This window comes from Narcine bancroftii, chromosome 10, assembly GCF_036971445.1.
Source record: "Narcine bancroftii isolate sNarBan1 chromosome 10, sNarBan1.hap1, whole genome shotgun sequence".
NCBI classification, from domain to species: domain Eukaryota; kingdom Metazoa; phylum Chordata; class Chondrichthyes; order Torpediniformes; family Narcinidae; genus Narcine; species Narcine bancroftii.
Window position 1 is genome coordinate 27400237 of NC_091478.1, and position 23295 is coordinate 27423531.

At 43.3% G+C, this 23295-nt stretch overlaps 1 protein-coding gene across 10 annotated transcripts in view; it reads left to right on the plus strand.

The window, feature by feature from the left end:
- Positions 1 to 12856: 12856 nt before the first annotated feature.
- The window catches only part of r3hcc1l (R3H domain and coiled-coil containing 1-like), a 271007-nt gene continuing 260568 nt past the window's right edge, over positions 12857 to 23295 (plus strand). For 6 of the 10 annotated variants that reach the window (XM_069900333.1, XM_069900332.1, XM_069900340.1 and 3 more), the window contains exon 1: positions 12857 to 12942. Coding sequence is in view for 2 of the 10 variants with exons in the window: in XM_069900344.1 (XP_069756445.1) it covers positions 16021 to 16058 (38 nt within the window). In the remaining 8 variants the exon portion in view is untranslated. Of the gene's footprint in view, positions 12943 to 15952; positions 16059 to 23295 lie in introns of those variants that run through there. The other 4 variants (XM_069900344.1, XM_069900345.1, XM_069900336.1 and 1 more) reach the window with 4 other exon arrangements.

Here is a 23295-nt window from a genome sequence, read left to right on the forward strand (position 1 = left end):
GTAACTGGCTTGAGGTCTTAAAAGCCATGAAATGCCTGCCTTCTAGGAAGTACCTGAAATATCTGATAGCTAGGTATAATGTCAATGATTCTTGATCAGAAGCATTGTACTTGAGTTCTGGTGGCCTTAGGTGCTTGCGAAAGAAAACCAATGGTTTCCAATACCCATCGATGTACTGTTCAAGCACCCCTCCTACTGCTATACTGGACGCATCCACTGTGAGGGCTGTCAGGACATCCTTTCTTGGGTGGACCAGCAGTGCAGCCTCAGCCAGTGCCAACAATTCTTCATTCCAAGTGACATCCCTTGCCTTGCCTGACACCAGGGTGAAGAGGGGCTGCATGATGTGAGCCACTGATAAAACTGGTGATAAAAGTTCACCATTCCAACAAACTCCTGGAGGCCTTTAACATGCTGGGCCTAGCGAATGCCTGGATTGCCTCGACCTTTGCCGGTGGTGGCTTTGCTCCATGTTCGCCAATTCTATGGGCCAGAAAGTCGATGGTCATTAACCCGAATTGATACTTGGCCAGGTTGATGGACAGCCCAAACTCATTCAAATGAGTGAAAAGCTTGCACAGGTGGGCCAGATGTTCCCGACGACTGCGGCTAGTATGTCGGTAAAATCGAGATCGCATCCCATTCAGTCCATTAAATGTTGGAAAGCCTGCATGGCATTCCTGAGCCAAAAAGGCATAATTCTGAATTCAAAAAGGCCAGAGGGTGTAATAATAGCCGTTTTTGGAGTGTCATCTGGGTGGACCAGGATCTGGTGACACTCTCAGACCAGGTCCACCTTGGAAAAGATGCTGGCTCCCTGCAGGTTGGACACAAAGTCCTGTAAATGCTGTACTGGGTAGCGATCCGGTGCATTAACTTCATTCAACCTGCAGTAATCACCTCAGGGTCTCCATCTGCCTACGGCCTTGGGTACCATGTGGAGCTGGGAGGCCCAGGAGCTATCGGACCATTGTACATTACCTATGTCCTCCATCCTTTCAAACTCAGTCATGTGGAAGTCTGGCTCCTAACTAAATATTACACGATGGAATATAGAAATGCAGAGTTGCATTCCCCTGGAGAAAACCACACACGATTCAAGGAAAAAATATGACTCATGTGTTAGTGTGTGGAAACCTTATTTGAAACTTATAGGTATACAGACTTAATTGTCACTCTATTGGAATAAAGGAAATGAAGTAACCCGACAAATGATTGGGATTGAAGAAGTGGAATGTGACGCAGACGACAGGCTCTTGTTTTATATGACTTTATTCTTGGTTGTATTGGGGGGGGAGGGAGTAAGGAGGGGAAAAATGGACTCTATATGTTATACATGAGTGTTGTGAGAAAGTGTATTGTTGCCTGAATTTATATGTTTTTGAAAATCAAAAATAAAATATTCAAAAAAGAAGGGTGTGAGATATCCTTCACAATGATATTTGCTTTCCGTGTGCATCGTGTGTTGTAGATGTCTGTCATGGTAGGAAGAGAAACCCCAATAATCTTCTCCATTGATTTCACTATCCTCTGCAGGGTCTTGCAGTCCAAGGAGGTACAGTTTCCAAACCAGGCGGTGATGCAGTTGCACAGGATGCTCTCGATACATTCTCTGTAGAATGTAGTGAGGATGGAGGGTGGGAGATGAACTTTACTCAGCCATCACAGGAAGTAGAGGCACTGCTGGGCTTTCTTGGCTATGGAGCTGGTGTTGAAAGACCAGGTAAGATTCTTCTCCAAATATATACCAAGAAACTCTCTTCTCTTGACGACCTCAACAGTAGAGCTGTCAATGGTCAGAGGACAGTGATTTTCATCTCCCTGTGCCCTCCTGAATTCAAAAACCATCTCTTTTGATTTATTAACATTCAGATACAGGTTGTTGATTGTGTACCAGTCCGTTAGTGACTGCACCTCATCTCTGTATGCTGACTCATTGTTCTTGCTGATAAGGCCCACCACGGTCGTGTTGTCAGTGAACTTGATGATGTGGTTCAAGGTGTGAACAGCAATAGACTAAGTACAGAGCCCGGGGGAACCTCATGCTCAGTCTAATGGTCTTAGAAGTGATGTTTCCAATCCAGACTGCCTGAGGTCTCTCCATCAGGAAGTCAAGAATCCAGTTGCAGAGGGAGGTGTTTAGACCCAGCAGGCTCAACTTCCCTATCAGGTACTGAGGTATGGTTGGGTTGAATGCTGAGGTGAAGTAAAATAAGAGCATTCGAACAAAGAAGTCTTTGTTTTCCAGGTGGGTGAGGGCTAGTTGGAGGGCAGTGGTGATGGCATTGTTCATAGAGCAATCGGACCTATATGCGAACTGCAGGGGATCCAGTGACGGGGGCAGCAGGATCTTGATGTGCCCCATGACAAGACTCTCAAAGCACTTCACAACGATGGACATGAGTGTGACACGGCTATAGTCATTGAGGCAGGACACTGATGACTTCTTCAGCACAGGGACAATGGTGGCGGATTTGAAGCACATTGGGACCATGGCGCTGCTCAGAGATGTTAAAGATGTTGGTGAGAACATCTGCCAGCTGAGCTACACATCTCCTGAGCACTCTGCTGGGAATGTTATCTGGTCCAACAGCTTTCCGTGGGTTGACCTTGCCTAACACTCTCCTCACATTGGCCACTGTAAGACACAAGCACCTGATCATTTGGAGGAGAGATGGTCTTCTTTGCCGCCACATCGCTTTTTACCTCAAAATGCACATAGTTGTTCAGAGCATCTGGGAGGAGGCAGCACCAGTACAGGCAGATGGTGTAGACTTGTGGTTGGTGATATCTTGGATGCCCTTCCACATGCGTCGTGTGTCCTTACTGTCTTGAAAGTGACTATGAATTCGCTGGGCATGTCCACATTTTGCCTCCTTGATGGCCTTAGTCAGCCTGGCTCTCACAATAGCTAGGGGTATCTTGTTGCTCACTCTGAAGGGTGAGTCTCTGCTCCTCAGCAGCACATGCACTTCCTCAGTCATCCATGGCTTCTGATTAGAGCGAGTACTGATGGTCTTGGGCACAGTGATGTTGTCATAATACTTACTAATGTAGCTGGTTACTGATGCTATATACTCCTCCAGATTGATGCAGTCACCACTAGTTGCTTCCTTGAACATGTTCTGGTCAGTATGCTCGAAGCAGTCATGAAGTGCCTCAAACCACAACGATTCTCTGAGCCATTTTAAGCACCACTCCCTGTATATGTCATGGATAGAGGGAAGAGAGACCTGATTTCACTGCTGGACTAGACAGGAGGCCGTATGGCTACAGGCATTACAGTGGCACAGGAGGCAGCGACATCAGAGAACGCACACTCGGTGTATATGAGGGGACTCCCTTCTACTTCTCTTTCCTACCTCGGTGGGAGCTTTGGGATAGAGGGGATTCTTTATGTGACCTCTTTTGTGTATTTATATGCATGTCAATTAAGGAACCTTGCAACTTGGAGTGAGCCGTGCGGTTTGATAGGATAGTTAAGAAGGACGATGAGATACTGGGCTTCATTACCGAGGAAATGAATTCAAGAGTCGAGAGGTCATGTTTCAACTTACAAATCTCTGGTGAGTCCGCACTTGGAGTATTATGTTCAGTTCTGGTCACCTCGTTACAGGAAGGATATGGAAGCTATGGAGAGGGTGCAGAGATTTACCAGGATGTTGACTGAATTGGAAAATAAGTCTTATGAGGCAAGGTTAGCAGAGCTGGGACTTTTCTCTTTGGAATGAAGAAGGATGAGAGGTGATTTAATAGAGGTCTACAAGATTCTGGGAGGCATAGATAAGGTGAACAGACAGAGCCTTTTTCTCAGGGTGGGAGAAGCAAACACCAGAGGACATCTCTACAAAATGAATGGAGGAAAGTTTAGGGAAGACATCAGGGGGTAGGTTTTTTACACAGAGAGTTGTGGGTGCCTGGAATGCCTTGTCAGATATCATGATGGAGGCTGGAACAATAGGGACATTTAAGAGACTCTTAGACAGGCACCCGGATGAAAGAAAAATAGATAATGTAGGGAGGGTTTAAGTTTTTTTTTGGATTGAATATATAGGTCAACACAACATCGAGGGGTGAATGGCCTGTACTGTGCTGTAGTGTTCTATGATGTATGTTGTATGTTCATTCTGAAGTCTTGATTACATGGACTTGACTCAAGCAGGTCACCTTGTTCTGGATGGCATCAAGCTTCGTGTTTGTTGTTGGAGCTGTAATTATCCAGGCAAGTGGACCATATTCTCTTGAAGCAGGGTCTCAACCTGAAACATCAACAATTCTTCCCCTTTCCCCACGGATGCCACTCGACCCGCTGGGTTCCTCCAGCAGATTGTTTTTCACTCCAGATTCCAACATGTGGAGCTTCTTATCTCTCTCGCACTCCTGAATTGAACCAAAAGATTTATGACTGTCAATTCTCCCCAAAAAAAACGTTGTTAAAGACTAAATTGAAATTTTCAAGATTTGAGTTAAGTACTTCTGTTAGACGCGAATACCAGGGATATGGGATCAAAATAGATACATTTGAGTTGAGCTTGAGGGAAAAAATGATCTGCTCCATTCCTATCATCTCAAACTTTGATTAACATCTTTGTTTCACTGGAGTCAAGCAGAGATACATAGTTTTCAGGCATTCTGGCACAAATGATCTACCTTCTATCAGAGTAATACCGATTCATATTCAGAAGATACTGACCCCGGGGATAGACTTAGACAACGTTATCTCCTGGGAAAGTAGTCATTTAAAATTTGTTCTAGGTGTTGCTTATTCAATTTGTATAAAGATGTTTAGAAGTACTTTTGAATTATCCATCTTTGCTGTTAATATTTCACATCGTCTGCAAAAGCAGAGATTTTCCCCTGTGGATGTTGAGTTGGCTGCTGGCAATCCTTTGAAATAACCGCCTTTTGCTTGCATTTCCAAATTGTCTCTTGGGGGGGGATTTCTCTTCACTATTTCAAGGATTGCAGTTTCTTTTTGATATCCAAGGCAGTTGACATCTGAAAGCAAAATGTTACAGGGCCAACTCTTTGTCAGAACTGATCACCAGCCTTACTCCGTAGGGGCTGACTGGAATGTCAAGTATTTGCAATTTTCTTTTCTTTCTCTGCCCTTCATGATTCACCAGGCTTGTTTTTAAAAAAAAAAATTACATCAGGTATACAGGCCGCAGAGTTCAAAAGGGTCCTTGTTTACTTTTCCATCTGCATGATCTTGTGGGCCTGCTTTTTATCTCAGTCTTTGTTCCATTTGACTTTCCCATTTTCAGGTGTCTCACGCTAGCTCACAATCACAATTCCCCTCATGCTGACTTGCATGAAATTCGAGTTGTAAGGATTGCACAGCATGGAAACAGGCCCTTCAGCCCATCTTTTAATTTAAAAAAATTTAGACATACAGCACAGTAACAGGCCATTTTGGCTCACAAGTGAGTGCCACCCAATAAAACTATATCTCCTGTATGTTTTGAACAGTGGGAGGAAACTGGAGCCCCCGGGGAAAACCCATGCAGACAAGGGGAGAATGTACAAACTCCTTAGAGACAGCATGGGATTCAAACCCCAGTCCTGATCGCTGCCGCTGTAAAGGTGTTGGGCTAAGCACTATGCCAACTATGCCAACCACGCCACCCCAGTTGTCCATGCTAACCAAGCTAGTCCAATTTGTCTGCGTTCAACCCATATCCCTCTCAACCTTTCTTTTCCAAGTGTTGTTTAAAAGTAGTGATATCCCCATGTCTGCCGCTTGCTGTGGCAGTTGGTTCCACGCACCCACCACCGTCTGAGTGGAAAGGTCACTCCCTTCTCACCTCTTGCCTCTTCATTTTCATTCATCTGCTCTGGGTAAAAGGCTATGATACCACTGGACAACAAACATTTTTTCTTCCTGAACACTTTTGGGTGTATTTTATGGATTTTGGGCTGCCAATCACAAAATTCACCTAAATTTTTATTTTATCACATACTGTTTTTTTGATATAACCTATTTCCATGCTTTCCTGTCATATTTTAAGTTTACTTCAAGTATTCAACACCATGAAGTGCAACATGTCATTGAAAATTCATTTTCTGAGTTCACACTTGGACTTCTCCCATGCTGGTCTTGGTGCAGTCAGTGTCGAACACGGTGAAAGGTTTCACCAGGACATTGTGACCATGGAAAAGTGGTTTTAGGGCAACTGGAATTCATCAATGCTGGACGTCTATTGTTGGACACTGACATGATAGGCATCAGATGCTGAGTACAAACTAAAATCAGTGGCAAAACATTTTTAGCATCATTATGCAATTAAACATGCTTAATTTAATACAAGTTAATTTAATGTTTCTCCAACTTCCTATGTGATACAGCACATCTGAAATTATATTTTAATTCAGCTTGAAGTTGTCCATCTTAATCTCATTTTTTTTCAGGAAGCAAACCTTTTGAAAAAAAAATTGTTTTCCAGTTTTATTTATGCCCCCTCATAATTTTATACACCTCTATGACATTTCTCATCAGCCTCCTTCACTCCAGGGAGTAAAGTTCCAGCCTATCCAGTCATTCCTTGTAATTCAACACCCCCCTCCTAATTTCGAGCAACATTCTCATGAATCTTTTTGCACCCTTCCACCTTGCCTCACTTAATGATACCTTTCCTCTAGCTGGGTGAACAAAACTGCACACCATACTCCAAGTGCAATCTCACTATGACCTCCCTGCTTCTGTACTCAGTGTCCTGTCTGATGAAGCCAAGTGTGTCATATGCCTACTTCACCACTGTCTACCTGTGTCACCACTTTGATGGAACTATGTACTTGTACCCCCAAGTCTGTCTGTCCTACAACACTCTCCAAGGCCCTTCAGTCATCATGTAAATCCTGCCCTAATTTAAATGACCATCATACAACACCTTGTACAAGTTAAGCTCCATCTTCCACCCCTTGGTCCATTTTCCCAGTTCATCCAGATCTGAATAACCTTCTTCAATGCCCACTGCGCCACCAATTTTGGTGTCACCTGCAAACTTATGGATCAATGAAGACAGATGAATTTCATTCCACAAGTATACTAGAACTCCCAGGTCCCTTTGCTTCTAGTTATTTTCAATTTTCTCCCCATTCAAAAAAAAATGTCTGCCCGTTTATTATTTTCTACCAAAGTGCTTGACCATAGACTTTCTGACATTGCATTTCATTCACTGGATGTGCATATCATCGAGAATGCCAGCATTCATTGTCCATCCCTTATTATCTCTGAACTCAGGAGGCAGTTGTCGTGACAGGAGCGAGTGATGTGTGGGTCAGGCCAACTAAGGGATAGCAGATTGGTAGAAGAAATAGATGAATAGACTACTATTTAGATGGGGAGAAAATTCAAAATTTCAAGGTGAAAAGGGATTTGGGAGTCCTCGTGCAGGATACCCTAAAGGTTAAACTCCAGGTTGAGTTGGTGGTGAAGAAGGCGAATGCAATGTTAGCATTCATATCTAGAGGGATAGCATACAAGAGCAGGGATGTGATGTTGAGACTCTATAAAGCACTGATGAGTCCTCACTTGAAGTATTGTAAACAGCTTTGGGCATTGTATTTGAGAAAAGACATGCTTATGTTGGAGAGGGTTTAGAGAATATTTACTAGAACGACACCAGGAATGAAAAGGTTAGTATATAATGAACGATTGTCGGCTCTTGGACTGTACTCATTGGAGTACAGAAGGATGAGGTGAGACCTCATAGAGGCATTTTGAATGCTGAAAGGCCTGTACAGAGTAGATGTGGTGAGGATGTTTCCCATGGTAGGGGAGTTGGGGACAAGTGGGCACAATTACAGGATAAAAGGACATCAATTGAAACAGAGATGCGGAAAAAATTCTTCAGTCAGAGGATCATGAGTTTGTGGAACTTATTGCCACAGACGGCTATGGAAGCAAGGTCATTGGGTGTTTAAGGCAGAGATTGATTGGTCAGGGCATCAAGGGTTACTGGGAGGAAGCCAAGGAGTGGGGCTGAGTGGGAGGATGAGTAAGCTCATGATTAGAATGGCAGAGCAGACTCAATGGGCCGATGGACCTACCTTCTGTGAAGGATGTTAGGGAATTAGTCCAGTACTGGTCATCATGGTCATCAACCCTGAGATCAACATCTTCTAGGCAGAGCGATCAGTACCATCTTCCCTGCACTCCATGTGTGAAACACGTGGTCTGCCATTTTGGACTGAATGCCAAATGCCCTCTTCCCAGGCATACAATATTACGAAAGGTTGAGGCCAGCCATCTTGGGGCTGAGGGCAGCCATCTTGGGCACAGGAGCACCCATCAGACTTGGACAATGAATCCATACTGGCCACCATCACCCTGAACCAGGAGGCCATGCACGAACTCACCAGATCCATGTTGGACATCCAGGTAAATGGGCACAATATCAACTGTTTATTTGATAGCAGGAGTACAGAAAGCTTTATTCACCGCGATACTGCTAAACGACTGTCCCTTAAAGGAGGGCCCACCAAGCATAGGATATCTCTCGTGTCAATATCATACACGGCAGCCATGTATGGTATGGGGACATCAATAACCCTGAGCATAAAACCCTACAAAAGGTAATGGACACAGCCTAGGACATCACAGGCAAAATCCTCCCCGCTATTGAGAACATCTAAGGGACAAAGAATGAAAAATATTCTGCCAATATCTTCCTAATTTAGGACACTCTCAAAACATATGAATCAGTGAGGTTTCAAAAATTATTTAAGATTAAATTAGATCCATGCCTTTTAACTGCCCTGTTTGGTTTTACATGCGAACTGAATAAATTTTATTGACATCTTAAGAGAAAATTTTAACTTTTAGCACATTGATAGCTATTAATGAAATGGATCGATGAACTCTCACCGACTCATGCACATGTGATTACATGACGTAATGACATATCTAAGCTTAGAGAAAATTAGGTATAACATTAAAGATAAAAAGTTACAGTTTGAAGCGATCTGGGGCCTCATTTATAGAATATTATCATAATTGGTAGTTTTAGATGGTTTGGGTGCTCTAATGCTGATCCGTCTGTCTTCTGGAGGTCGTGACTTGATCCATCTTTGAATTTTTCTTGTAACCTTGACTCGAGGGAGAGGTTAGGTTAGTATTAGATTTATTTTTCCTTTTTTTCTTTTAGATAAATGGATTTATGGGGTTTAATTAAGATTATCCTGGATAATATCCCTTTTTTCCAGATTTTATTAAGGTATAATGCGATTTGTTATAATAGTATTTAACTTATTTTTATGTATAATTATATTAATAGATAATCACATTTAATAATAAGGGATGGAATTTAAAATGTGTCATATTATGTGATTAATTTTATGTATCTGCTATTATTTTGCCTTGCTTTATTAATATCTTGTATTATTATGTAAAACTCAATGAAAATATTTTAGAAGGAGAACATCTATGGGAACGCTGCCGTCAGAGAGCAGTAACAATCATCAAGGATCCACACCACCCAGCACATGCTCTGTTCTCGCTGCTGCCATCAGGAAAGAGGTGTAGGTGCCATAAGACTCGCACCATCAGGTTCAGGAACAGCTGCTGCCTCACCTGCAGGAAAAGAATCTCAGGGCTGTATGTGGTGTCATATATGCACCAGGTTCAGCTGCTACCCCGCCACCATCAGAATCCTCAATGACAAACTCAGTCAGAGACCCATTTAAGAACTCTTACTTGTGCACTTTATTGATTTTTTTGTTCTCTCGGTATTGCCCAGTCAGTTTGTTTATGTTCATGATCTATTTACAGTTCTTTTATTTGTTTACATGCACATGCTGTGTACAGTTTATTTTTTGCACTACCAATTAGTGGTAATTCCGCTGCACCCGCAGGAAAAGGAATCTCAGGGTTGTATGTGGTGTCATGCATGTACTCTGACAATATATCTGATATCAGAGTCACATTCATTTTGCCCATACCCCATGCATATGAGAGAAAAAGAAACAAAACAGAATCCCTTCAGAGTTGATAAGTGTTCAAGGTTTTGCCTCCAATGCTTCCACAACCTCTGCAGCTACATGGACTCCTGTTTGATTCATTGGGAGCCCGAGGTAACTTGGAGATGCTGCACTTTGGGCTTTCATACCTTCTGCCTGAAGGGAATAGTGAGTGGCAAAATTGAATTCTCACAAGCATGAAGTACTGCATTTTGGTAAGTCAAGCTCAGGTTGGACTTACACAATGAATGATTGGGCCCTGGAGAGTGTGGTGGAACAGAGAGACCAAAGGATACAGGTATAGAATTCCCTGTAAGTGGCAACTCAGGTGGGCAAGGTAGTGAAAAAAGCACCTGGCCCACTGGCCTTCATTGGGTGAAGAACTGAGTACAAGAGTTGGGATCTCAAGATTCAGCTGGTCAAGGTGTTGGTGAGATCACACGTGAAGTACTCTGGTTGCCCAGCTATAGGAAGAACATCAATAAATTGGATGGTATGCAGAGGAGATTCACCAGGATGTTGCCGGGACTGGAGGGGTGGAACTTGTCTGGGTCTTTATTTCCTGGAGTGTTAGATGTTGAGGTTGATTTAATAGAGGTTTATACAATCATGAGGGGCATGGATAAAATTAATTTTCACAGAATTTTTCCCAGGGTAGATGATCCCTGAACTAAAGGGTTTAAGGTGAGAGGAGAGAGGCTAAGAAGGATCTGAGAGGCAGCTATTTCTCTCAGAGGGTGGACAATTCTGGAATGAGCTGCCAAAAGAAACTGTAGGAGAGGGTACAATTATTAGGATTGAAAGGACTTAGAAGAAAATGGACCAAATGCAAGCAAATGGGATGTGCCAACTTGGTCAGCATGGACAGGATGGGACGAAGAGTCTGTTCCATGCGGTGTGACTCTATCCTAAAGATATGTGATTTGTTGTTAATTGGTTGCGAGCAGGTGGGTGGTAGATTCAAGGTGGAGGGAGTTGGTGGGAATGGGGATGGGGAATAAAACAAAGGATTTTTAATCCTATTCCTGATCTCCAGAGAGAGACTCCGGAGGTCAGGACAGCTAGAAGGTGGTCTCAGGAGGCTGAAGAACGGTTACAGGACCTCCCTCGAGCCAGTAGACTGGGCAGTGTTCAAGGACTCTGCTGAGAATCTGAATGATTACACAAGGGTTGTCACAGACTTTAACCAATCAGTTGTGGATGAGTGAATCCCCACCAAATCATTCAGGGTTTTACCTAACCACAAGACCTGAATTAACAATAAAATCCAGTTGAGTGCTGCTCACAGTCATTTAAGTCTGGAGATCCAGATCAATATAGAAGGAGCAGGTATGACCTACGAGAAGCTATCTCCCAGGTGAAGTGGAGATTCTGGATGAAAATGGACAGCTGTGGAAGGGCCTAAATGCCATAACCTGCTACAAAACCAAATCTGATGAAGTAGCAGGCAGCAAAGCTTCACTTCCAGATAAACTCAATGCCTTCTACACCCGATTTGACAACAGTAACAGCGAAGAGCCACCCCTCTGCACATCCATGTTCTCTGATAATCCGGTCCTGTCTGTCTCGGAGGATGACATGCATACTGCATTTAGGAGAGTGAATCTGAAGAGAGCATCCAGCCCAGACAGAGTACCTGGCTGTGCATTAAAAATATGTGATGACCATCTTACCAATATATTCACGGATATCTTCAATATTTCACTCTAGCAGGATGTAGTACCCACCTGTTTCAAACAGGCATCAATCATACTGGTCCCCAAGCAGAATATAGTTAACCTGCCTTAATGTTGACTCTCTGTCTTCCTTACAGTAGATAAAGTTTAAGAATTTCATGTATATTACATTCTAAATGTAGTATTACGTGACAAAAATGGAACTTTTACCTTTACCTTTAATCGGCCAGTAGCACTTACATCACCAATGATGAAGTGTTTTGAAAGGCTGGTGATGAAGCAGATCAGCTCCTGTTTGAGCGGTGACATGGATACATCCAGTTCGCCTATCGTTGTAACAGGTCTACGGCGGATGCCATCTCACTGGCTCTACACAAAGCCCTGGAACACCTGGACAGCAAAGATGTATCAGCATTTAAAACTATCAACCCCTAAAAACAGTTCAGCAAACTCCAAGACCTTGGATTCAACACCCACTATGTAATTGGATCCTGGATTTCCTCACCTCCAGATCACAATCAGTGTGGATTGGCAAGAACATCTCCTCCACAATCTCCATCGGTACCGGAGCACCACAGGGGTGTTCTTAGCCCCCTGCCCTAGTAACTCTATACCTATGTTTGTGTGGCTTGGTATGACATAACACCATCTACAAATTTTCTGACGAATCCACTGTAGTGGGTTTTGGTAATAAAGATGTAATCACGAAGAAGGCTCGCCAGTGGCTATACTTTGTGAGGTGTACTGTGGAGAGCATTCTGGCTGGTTGCATCACTGTCTGGAATGGAGGTGCCAATGCTCAGGACAAGAAAAAACTCATTAACTCGGCCTATGATTTCACGGGCACCAGTCTTCACTCCATCGATGATATCTACAAGAGACAGTGTCTTTAGTAAACAGCCTCTATCCTCAAGGACCATCACCACCCAGGCCACCACCTGTTACCATTGGGAGAGCCCAAAGATGAGGGGGAGAGGACGGGGTCAGCAGCACAAAGCAGCCATCAGCTTCCTGAATGATCAGTGAACTTTGACTTTTTGTAAACTATTTTAATTGATTTTTCTAAGGTGGCTTATATAAATGTTTATATGAATGTATTCACTGTGATGCTGCCGCAAAATTTCCTGATTTGTTCATGACAACCGATTCTGATTCAAATTCTACAAGTGACCAACTTGTGAACTACAATTCCCAGCATGCATCGGTCGGGAACGTCGTGATGTGTTCCTTGCGTGCAGTCGTCGAACTGATCGCGAGCTGCTGCTTGGAGACGGAAGGCTGTGGCCTGAGCCGCATGAACCCGGAGGTAAGGTCGGGCTGGGGGGTCTCTTGGGGGGGGGGGGGGGGGAATAGGGCCTCGCTTGACAGCGGCATGTCCCGGGAGCGCCAGGACTGAGCCCGGGGCCCCAGGTTCCGGTCATCGAGGTGGGAGGGAACGGAGTCAGCGAAGGGTGAACGGGGTCAACGAGGGGGGAATGGGGTCATGGGGGTTCGGAGTCAGCAAGGATGGGGAATGGGGTCAGCGAGGGGAGAATGGGATCATTGGTGAATGGGGTCAGCGAAGGGGAACAGGGTCAACGAGGGGGGGAATGGGGTTATTGGGGAGGATGGAGTCAGCGAGGGGTGAATGGGGTCAACGGGGGGGACGGGGTCATCAAGGAAGGTCGTCAGGGACAGCGAGAGGGAGAAGTGGTCAGCAAGTGGAAGAGGGTCAGCAAGGAGGGTGGACAGAGAAGGAGAAGTAATCAGTGATGGGGGAAGGGATAGGGTCAGCAAAGGGGGAGGGGACGGGATTAGCAAGGGAGGGGTGGGGTCAGGAAGGGGGGACACGGATAGCGAGGTCAATGTGTGGTGGGGTGGTCAGAGAGAAGTGGTCAGTGAGGGGGGAAAATAAGTGGTCAGCAAGGGGATAGGGTCAGTGGGGGGGATGGGGTCAGTGAGGGGGAGGTGGGCTCAGCAAAGGGGGGGTGATGGTGTTAGCGAGGCAGGGGGGATGGGGTCAGTGAGGGGGTGGTGTCAGCAGAGGGTGGACAGGAACAGCAAGGGGGAGAAGAAGTGGTCAATGAGGGGGATGGCGTCAGGGAGGGATGGGGTCAGTTATGGGGATCAGGGTCAGCAAGATGGGAATGGGGTCTGCAAGGCGGGGACAAGGGGTTGTTGGGATAATTGAGGGGGATGGGGTTACTGGGGGAAAATGGGATAATTGAGGGGAGGGGATGGTCAGCAAGGAGGGTGGACAAGGACAGTGAGGGGGAGGAGGAGAAGAGGTCAGTGAATGGGTACAGGGTCAGCGAGGGGGGACAAGATCAGTGAAGGAGGAGAAGTGGTTAGAGGGGAGGGAAGGGGGTCAATTAGGAAGGGATGTGGTCAGCAAGGGGGTGTGGTCAGTGGGGGGGTCAGGTTCAGGGAGGGGAGTCGGGGTCTGTGATGGGAGCAGGGTCAGTGAGGGGGTGGGGTCAGCGAGAAGAGATGGGGTTAATGAGGGGGAGGTGATGGGGTCAGTGAGGGGAGTCGGGGAGGGAATGGGATCAGCAAGTGGGGAGGGGACAGGGATAGTGAGAAGGTGGGCAGGACTGTCATTGTGGGGCAGGGCATCTGCAAAGGGGAAGGCAGGGCAGGGAGAGTACCAAGATTGGAGACAGCAGTGGTCAGAGCACAGGTGGGGGGTAGTAACCATTCATGGCTCTGGGCTGAAGGGTAAAGTGCCCCACAAAATGTTTTGAGGGCTAGTGGTGGAGGTGTGGGTTGAGGGTGTGGTGGGGCATTGCCATAGGAGGGAGGCTATTGAAGGGTATGCAGGGAGAATTGGTTTTAATGGGGTATCAAGGCAAAGGGAACTGAAGTTAGTATTATGTTTGGGTACAGTAGTGGGTGCAGCTAGGTTAGAGCACCAGGGAAACAGTATGGTGGATGTAGTGGGGCCAGATGTGGGTACTGCTTGGTAAGGGCATCATGGGGCAGAGGGTTCAGGTACAAGTAAAAGGTTCTGTCATATGAGCCTGTGTTGGGTGATGGAACAGAGGTACAGGAGTCAGGAATAGGCCTAAGGCTATGGTATGCCAGTAAACAAGTGGAGGTACCTTACCAAGAGAAAGGTGTTGTAGAATAAAGTAAGGCACAGAAACAGGGCCTTTGGTCCAACGTGTTCATGCTGACTCTTTTGCCTATTGACACCAAAAGCCCATTACCTCTATTAGTATCTGTCCATGTCTTACCTATTTAAGGGGGTATCTACATGCCTCATAAGCTGTTGGATTCCATCACCTCCTCTGGCAGCATGTTCCTGATATCAACCACACTGTGTATGTTTAAAAAAAACTCGTCTCCTTTAAAACACCTTTCTCTCACCAAAAACTTGCCCACTTGTTTTTGATATCCCATCATGGAAAAGGGATCCTGACTACCTACACTCTCTGTTACCTTTTATAATTTTAAATTATAAAATTACTCCTGAGCCAACTGCATTCTGGGAAAACAAGCCCAGTCTAACCAATCTTGGCCACATCCTGGTGAATGTCCTCTGCCCTCTCTCCAGTGCAGCCATCTCTTGTTGTGAATTGCACACAGTTACAGCGTTGGGTCAACCACTACGATAATCATTCCTCACACATATTGAGATTCAATTCTATCTATCAAGATCTGATCTGGTTGAGAATTCTGGGCTGGGAGATGTCAGTGACTCGGGAATGCTGATGTAAAGCAGTTGGAGTGGAATGTCTTGGATGGGGAAATAATTATGTGCAGATCTGCCTTTGGGTAAATTGGAGAATGGGAATTGAGGGATGTGCAGTTAGAGCAGGGAAGTGATCCCATGCCAGGATCTGGAATGGTGGTGTAGGCAAAAGGGGCTGAATAGCCTATTTCTGGTTCTAGCTATTTTGTGTTCTTGTGATCTGTAAAGGGATGATGATGGGAATTGGATGACATTCAGTGTAATCTGAAGATGTATGAATCAAGAGAGATTGTGGTGCTATAAATCTAGTGATGTGGGGTAGATATTAAAATGAACTGGCTCCAGAACAAAGGTGATCTCTTTCAGTTGTGTCATAATTGGGAACTTGGTTATGCAGGACAAAGCTATCAGTTTGGGATAAAAATTACTTAAGAATTTCTGTCCTCAGCTTAAAGATGTATTGTATTCTGTGAACCTGATGAAGAATCTCAATAACATTTATTGCAGTATGATGGTCATTCTATCTATTTTGTGACTTTATGTCTTCTTGTGTTTTTTTTTAATCCCCTTTGTTGTTTCAGTTGTGAGTGTGAGGAGATTTTGTGAAAATACAGCCAGCAATGCATAGATTTTATCTTCACAGGCTGGTGTTGAGTATGAAGAGACCATTTTATTATAGTGAAATACCAGGGAGAGCAATTTGAATGATTTATGCAAAGAATACAGATTAAACCTGACTTCAAAGCCTGGTAGGGTGCTCGATAATAATTGAAAGCAGACTGCGGTTCTGATCTAACTGATATAATTAATCAAAATACAAGTGTAATGTTAATATAATTTTATTTCTTATTTTTTGATTTTAAATGCATAAACAATAGCTCACTGTTTATCTTGAATGAGAGAAGATTGTGTCACAAATTTACTTTGTCCCAGTTTTCTCACCTCCAGGTCATTTGTGATGTAAAACGGCCTGTTATTGACTGATTAAATACACCAGTTATTAAGGCCAGTGGAGTTAAATGATCCTTCCTCATAACTAGAGGACTTTAGGATCTTAAAGGGCATCTTTTGCTTGAGATGAATTTGCAGTGCACTGTAACTACTTCATTTACAGAAGGCATTTCAATGAATGCGCCATGAAGCTTTCCTCATGAATGAGGCTTTATGCCCTTGTTGTCCACAATTTTTCTGCTGCTTTCTTACCTTGGGATGCATTCAGACCGGCCATTATTTCCCATTTTAGGATGCAGTCACACGGCAACAATAATTGGTTTATAGTCGGAATTTATCTGGATCACTGGTGCAGTTAACTTTGAAATTGCACTACCATTTGTTGCTAAGTGGGAATCATTTTGTGTGCATGTTAAACGGAAGATGCTTCTGTGCTACAAATTTATCTTGGAGTATATGTGTAATAAACACTGTTCCCATCACTAACGATACAAATTCTGAATTTGTAATGCTTGTTATTGGTGTAACAACTTGCTAGATTATTCTACTAACTGCTAAGTTCTGGAAGGAGCTTGAAGAACTGATTAGAATTCAGGTACAGCAGGTGGTAGTTTATCCATAACCACTATATTCATGATGGTGGGTGTCTAAAAGGGGGTGATGATCAGCAAAGAGGAGGGAGTTTGAAAACTTGGCTGAATGTTGCAGTATCAACAACCTTACACTCAATGTCACCAAGATCAAGGAGCTGACTCTGAACTTCAGGAAGGGAAAACCAGAGGTGCACGATCCAGTGATCATTGGGAGATCAGAGGGTGAGCAAATTTAAATTCCTGGGAGTCACTATTTTGGAAGACCTTTCCTGGACTCGACATATTAATGTTGTGAAGAAAGCATGCCAGCGTCTCCACTTCCTCAGGAGTTCACGGAGGTTTGGTATGGCATCAAAAAATCTTGTAAAAATTCTACACATGTTTGTGGAAAGTGTGCTGACTTGCTGCATCATGGCCTGGAATGGGGGCACCAGTACCTCTGAGTGAAAAGCCATGCAAAAGGTATAATGGACACAGCCCAGTACATCACATGCAAAACTCTCCACCCCCTCGAGAATAATTACATGGAACACTGCTGTCGGAATGCAGGAGTGCAGCAGTATTATCAACAATCCACACCACCCAGCACATGCTCTGTTCTCACTGGCCACCAGGAAAGAGGTCTAGGTGCCAGCAGACTCGTACCACCAGGTTACAGAACAGCTGCTCCCCCTCCACCATCAGACTCCTCAACAACAAACTCAATCACAGACTCATTTGAGGATTCTGACTTTGCACATTATTTATTATTGAATATTTATTTTCTGTATTTACAGTCAGTTTGTTTACTTTTCTTTCATTGTTTACATTTCTCTCTTTTGTATATGCATCTTTTCTTGAGTGCATTTTATATTTCTTGGCCACAAAAATAAAGAATCTCAGGGTTGTAGGTGATGTGTATGCAGTCTGACAATAAATTTGAATTTTGATCATCAGGTGTAGAGACATGATTACATGATATTAAAGCACCATTTTGTTCATGTTCAATGTCCATGTGCATCTTCTATTTACAAATTTATGGTTGAAACAACAGTATTTGTTCAATCTTCATGTTAATTAAAATTTGGACCACTTCCATCAATGAAGTAACAGGCCAAAGTTGGAATTGAGCAACGCAGTATTGACAGAAAGTGCCAAAAGACGTGGGATGGTACAAAAGGTGCAGAATTATGTGCGAGTTGACCACACTGCAGAGTGCAAGTCACCTGTTTAAAAAAAAAAAGTGCCTTGTGTCAAATGGTCTATTTATCTCTCATGAATGTGAATGTGTTTAGCTCATTCACCAAATGAGGTTTCTGCTGTTTTCTGTAGAAATCTTTTCATTTGGTGAGATTGGGCAATAGCGTTGAGCAACCCTATTACAGCACCAGTGATTCAGGTTCGAATCCAGCACTGTCTGTAAGGAGTTTATACATTCTTCCTATGTCTGCTCCGGTTTCCTCCCACCCTCCAAAAAGTAAGGGTTAATTGGGTTATTTGGACAGCTCGGACTTGTGGGCCAGGAGGGCCTGTTACCGTACTGTATCAAAATTAAATTTAAAAAATAAAGAGTTTTCAGGATTAGTTTAAGTAAATACTTGGAGTATTATGTGGAATTCCAGTCACCCCATTATAGGAAGGATGCGGCATCTTTGGAAAGAGCTCAGATTTACTTGGATGTTCAGAGACATGAGCTACGAGGAGAGGTTGGACAAATTTGAGTTTTCTCTGGAGCGTCAGAGGCTGAGGGGAGACCTAATATAATAAATACATTTATTAGCATATTTGATAGGTTCGGCCAAATCATTTTCCTGGAGTAAAAAGGTCACAAACTAGGTGGGGGATAGTTTAAAGGAGACCTGAGGTAAGCTTTTTTATATACAGACTGTTAAGTGCCTGAAATGGGCTGCCGGGAGTAGTGATGGGAACACATATGATAAGAGATTCCTACATAGACACATGAATGCGCGGAGATGGAGGGATAGGTATCACCTGTTAGCAGCTGAGTTTTAATTTAATTTGGGCTCTGGTTCAGCATGGACATTGTGGGCCGTGGAGCCTGTTCTGTGCTGTACTCTTCTATGTTTGATATAGATGTTATTTCAACTCCACACATCGATAATAGCAGGCTTCCTCTGGGAAGGATCTCAGTGAATGGGAATTGATTCCAAGCTGATGATGTGGTAACTTGATATTTTGAGTGGCAGCTGGAAATTATGGGCAAATACGGAACTAAATTCTTGTCGTCCAGATTGCCATTGTTGCTGCTAATACCTTTCAGGCTGATGATCAGAAGACCCCACATTGGCTCAATACACAAAAATGCCAGGAGAAACTCACCAAGTGGCTAAGCCACCATAGAAAGTAAAAGGTAGACAATGTTTTGGACCTGAGCCCTTGTTCAGGAGTGCTGAAAATCGGACAGATGTCTGAATAAAAAAAGTGCTGGGGGGAATGGGGAGGAATGCAGGCCGTATATAATTAGTCACACCAGAGACTGCAGATGTTGGAATCTGCAGCTCAAACAAAATGCTAGAAGAACTCAAGTCAGTCCAGCAGTTTGGTTTTGCATTAAATAATTTGTTTTATGTGAAGTTAGTGTTTTTTGTAATTGCTTATTTTTGGGTTGCAGTGCTGAACGTCCAATAATGATTCCTGACACAGCAAAACTTGCAACTTCACCATCTAAACTAATACCTAAATGAAGCTCCAACTTACACACTTAGAAAGTGTCATTCTGCTGTCATCCTATCACATGTCATATCCAAGAAGAATTCTTTAATCCATCTCTTTCACTTTGGGCCAATTTTTCCACCATGAGAATGCTTGGGATCACATACCCTTGGGAATAATGTGCTGCATTAGGTTCAGATAATTTGATAATGGCCTTGGGTGTCTAATTTGCAAATACTGAGGACTTTGTCAAAAAAGTCTTCATTGATTGTTGAGTTGCTTCCTTTTGTCAAGTCTTCGGGTGATTGACTTTATTTAGTGTTCACAGCATTTGTTCAAGCACCATGTGGGGTGGAAATTAATGTGCTAATTCAATGACAGAATAGTCCAGAATGTAACCAGTCGTTGAAAGTATCATCTGTCAAACCAGTTTCAACTTCCAGACCCTGTATTTCATCCTCGTTCAGGTGGTGAGTTCACTGTGGAATTGAGTGATGGAAGTTCCACACCTCCCCCCACCCCCCCCTTCTCTGTTCACACTGGGTCTGGTTGATAAGAGGTACTCTTGGTTGGGTCTCATTGCCTCGGCAAGGATAAGAAAAGCATTTTTAATGTTATTGATTCTATTATTGTTATCATTTTACTGTACTTTTGCTCCTGTGGGTGCTTAACCTTGACACTCCAACAGAGGTTTTAATAATACCATTACTATTCCTACTGTGTGAAGACGAGATTAAAATAATTTATTTCAAATTTCCACTACTCTCCTCTTCTCAGGAAGAGGGCAATTTTGGCATCAGACCTTTGAGTTGTTTTTCACAAATCTCAAGTACTTGAAGATTTCCATGGTCTCATTTCTCTTCTATCAACCTCTCTGAGATCCTTTTCACCATGAGACATGTTCAGAATCTGGTTTAAGGTCATAAACATGTATCACAAAATCTGTCTTTTTGTGGCAGCATTGTGAGGAACTTGGTGCAAAATTACTATGAATTACAATTCAATAAATACAACATTTTAAAAATAAATATAGTGCAAAAAGAAAAAAAAGTGAGGTAGTGTCCATAAGTTCATTGTCCATTCAGAAATCTGATGGCAGAGAAGAAGCTGGTTTTGTACCATTGAGTGTGTGTCTTCAAGCTCCTGTACCTCCTTCCTGATGGTAGCATTGATGAGAGGGCATGGTCTGGCTGGTAAGGGTCCTTAATAGAATAATGTTTCCAATGATGTGATCTCATTCCTAAGTGCTAGCTTATGCAGCTGTCTAAATACTGCCTGATATTGGCCTGGAAAATTACTTCTATTCCCATGGGTATTGCTTGAGGTTGGAGAGGGACCTCCAGCATTTTTTTGCCCACTTAACGATTTAACAAGTTGTTTCTTCTCGGATATTCTTACTTCCACTTCTTGACTGTTATCAGATCCTCAAACAAAACTATTATTGATCCCTTGGGTTTTTGCAAATTATTTTTCAGTTGCATTTTACTAATAAAAAAAGTTCAAAACTGTAGTAAAAATCTAAAATATAAATGGAACATTGGAAGTTTATTTTTTTTACATTTCTCTGTATGTATATATATATATATATATATATAATATATATATACACATATCTATTTCTTGAGTACAATTGAGTACAAGAAGTAAAAATTCTGCTTGGCTTGTAAGAAAAAGAATGTTAGGGTTGTATGTGAAATCATGTATGTACTCTGATAATAAATCTGAACTTGAACTTTCCCTCTGCTGCCTCAGCCCTTATCCAGATCTCTTCTATTTCCTGCACATCTGCCTGGCCCCTTCCTCACCCCCACCCCCCAATGATGCAATAAGATCAGGGTTCCTTTTGTCCTTATCTACCACCCCACTGCATTGTACTTCCCCATCTACAATGGGATCCCACCACCAGGCATGTCCTCTCCCCCTCTCCTTAGGGATTGCTGCCTCCGGGACTCCTTCATCCACTCATCCCTTCCCATCAATTGCTACACTTGCACCTTCTTCACTATCATTCAAGGACTGAAATAGTCCTTCCAAGTGAAGCAAGATTTTACCTGTAAATCTATTCTTACCTCTTCCCACCACATTTCAGCTTCTTTCCCTTCTTCACATGTGTTGCTCCCACTTCTCCCTCTTCCTCCCCACCCCCCATTCACTTTTTTATTTAGACACCTGCCTAATTTTCAGCATCTCTGAAGAAGGACTCAGGCCTGAAATGTTGGTTATACTTTACTTCATATGGATGCTGTGTGATCTGCTGAATTTCTCCAACCCTTTTGTGTACTGTATGAGAATCCTATCTTCTCCATAAGAAATAGGAGCAGGAGTAGGCCATCTGGCCCATCAAGCCTCATGGTTGATCATCACCTACTTGTCTTTTTCTCATATTGCTTAATTCCCCTACTATGTAAATATCTATCCATCCTTGTCTTAAATATATTGACTGAGGTAATCTCCACGACAGATTTCTTGTTTTCTTCAAACCTATAGGAGCTGTAGAGAGTGTCCTGGCTGGCTACATCACAGAGTGGTTTAATTGCTGCAGAGAAATGGCTCAATCCACAGGACTATAAGAGTGGCAGAGAGGATCAGTTGAGTCTCCCCCCCCCCCCATCAATGTGATCTACTGGGATCATTGTCTGACGAAGGTGCACAAAATCATTGAGGACCTCTTCCACCCCGCAAGAGATACAGGAGTATCAGAACCAGCATATATGTATGTTTGGTTGCATATATGTTTTTTTTTGCACTGAGGACCAGAGAATGCTTTTCCTTTGGGTTGTACTTATGCAATCAGATGACAATAAACTTGACTCTGTCCTCTAATTTTGTTCATCTCTGATGTGGGAAAAAGTTCCCTGCAATGTTCTCTATCTAAACCCCTTAATTTTATATACCTCAATCAAGTCCTCTCTGAACCTCATCCACTCCAGGCAGAACAGACCATAAATGAACTGCAGCTTCCCAGACAACGTTCTGGTAAATCTCTGTACCCTCTCCTGTGCTATCACATCTTTCCCATTGTGTGGTGACCAGAAATGCATGCAGTACTCCAGCTGAACTCTGACCAAGGTTTAATAAAATTGGACCATATTCTCTCCACTTTTTCAATGTCCCCACTTGATCTGTCCTGGAGCCTCCATGTCGATGGAATCACGAAGAACGCTTGCCAGCAGCTGTACTTTATAAGGTGTTTGAGGAGATTCGGTATGTGACCGATGAATATCAAAAAACATCTACAATTGTTCTGAGGTAGCATTCTGGCTGGGTGGATTACTATTTGGCATGGAGATGACAATGTTCAGGGCAATCAAGTAGGCAAGGTTGCCCATTGTTCCCAGCGCTGTTTATATTGGCCACTGAGCCATGGGATCCAGACATAAAGGGGTTTAAGGTAGATCAGGTAGAACACAAAATCAACCTTTTTGCCTACAACATATTAGTATATTTGATAGGGGTCATTGGCCAGACTAAGGACCACACTGGAGGATTATGGGAAGGTTTCAGGGTATAAGGTAAATTTGGATAAAAGTGAGATAATGCCTTTGACAAATGGGAATTATGTGTAGTACCAACGAGGAAGTTGATTCAGATGGCTGCAAGAAGGCATTAAATATCTGGGGATTAAAGTAGATAAATTACTCTCAAAGAAAACGGATAGCCCCATCCTAAAGCACGTACTCCAGACATGAAAAAGAGTAAAACAATATATTGGATGGAAGGGGGGGGATAGCCCCCAAAGTGCTCTTGACCCAGAATAATTTAATACCCTTAACACTGGTTAATTAAATCT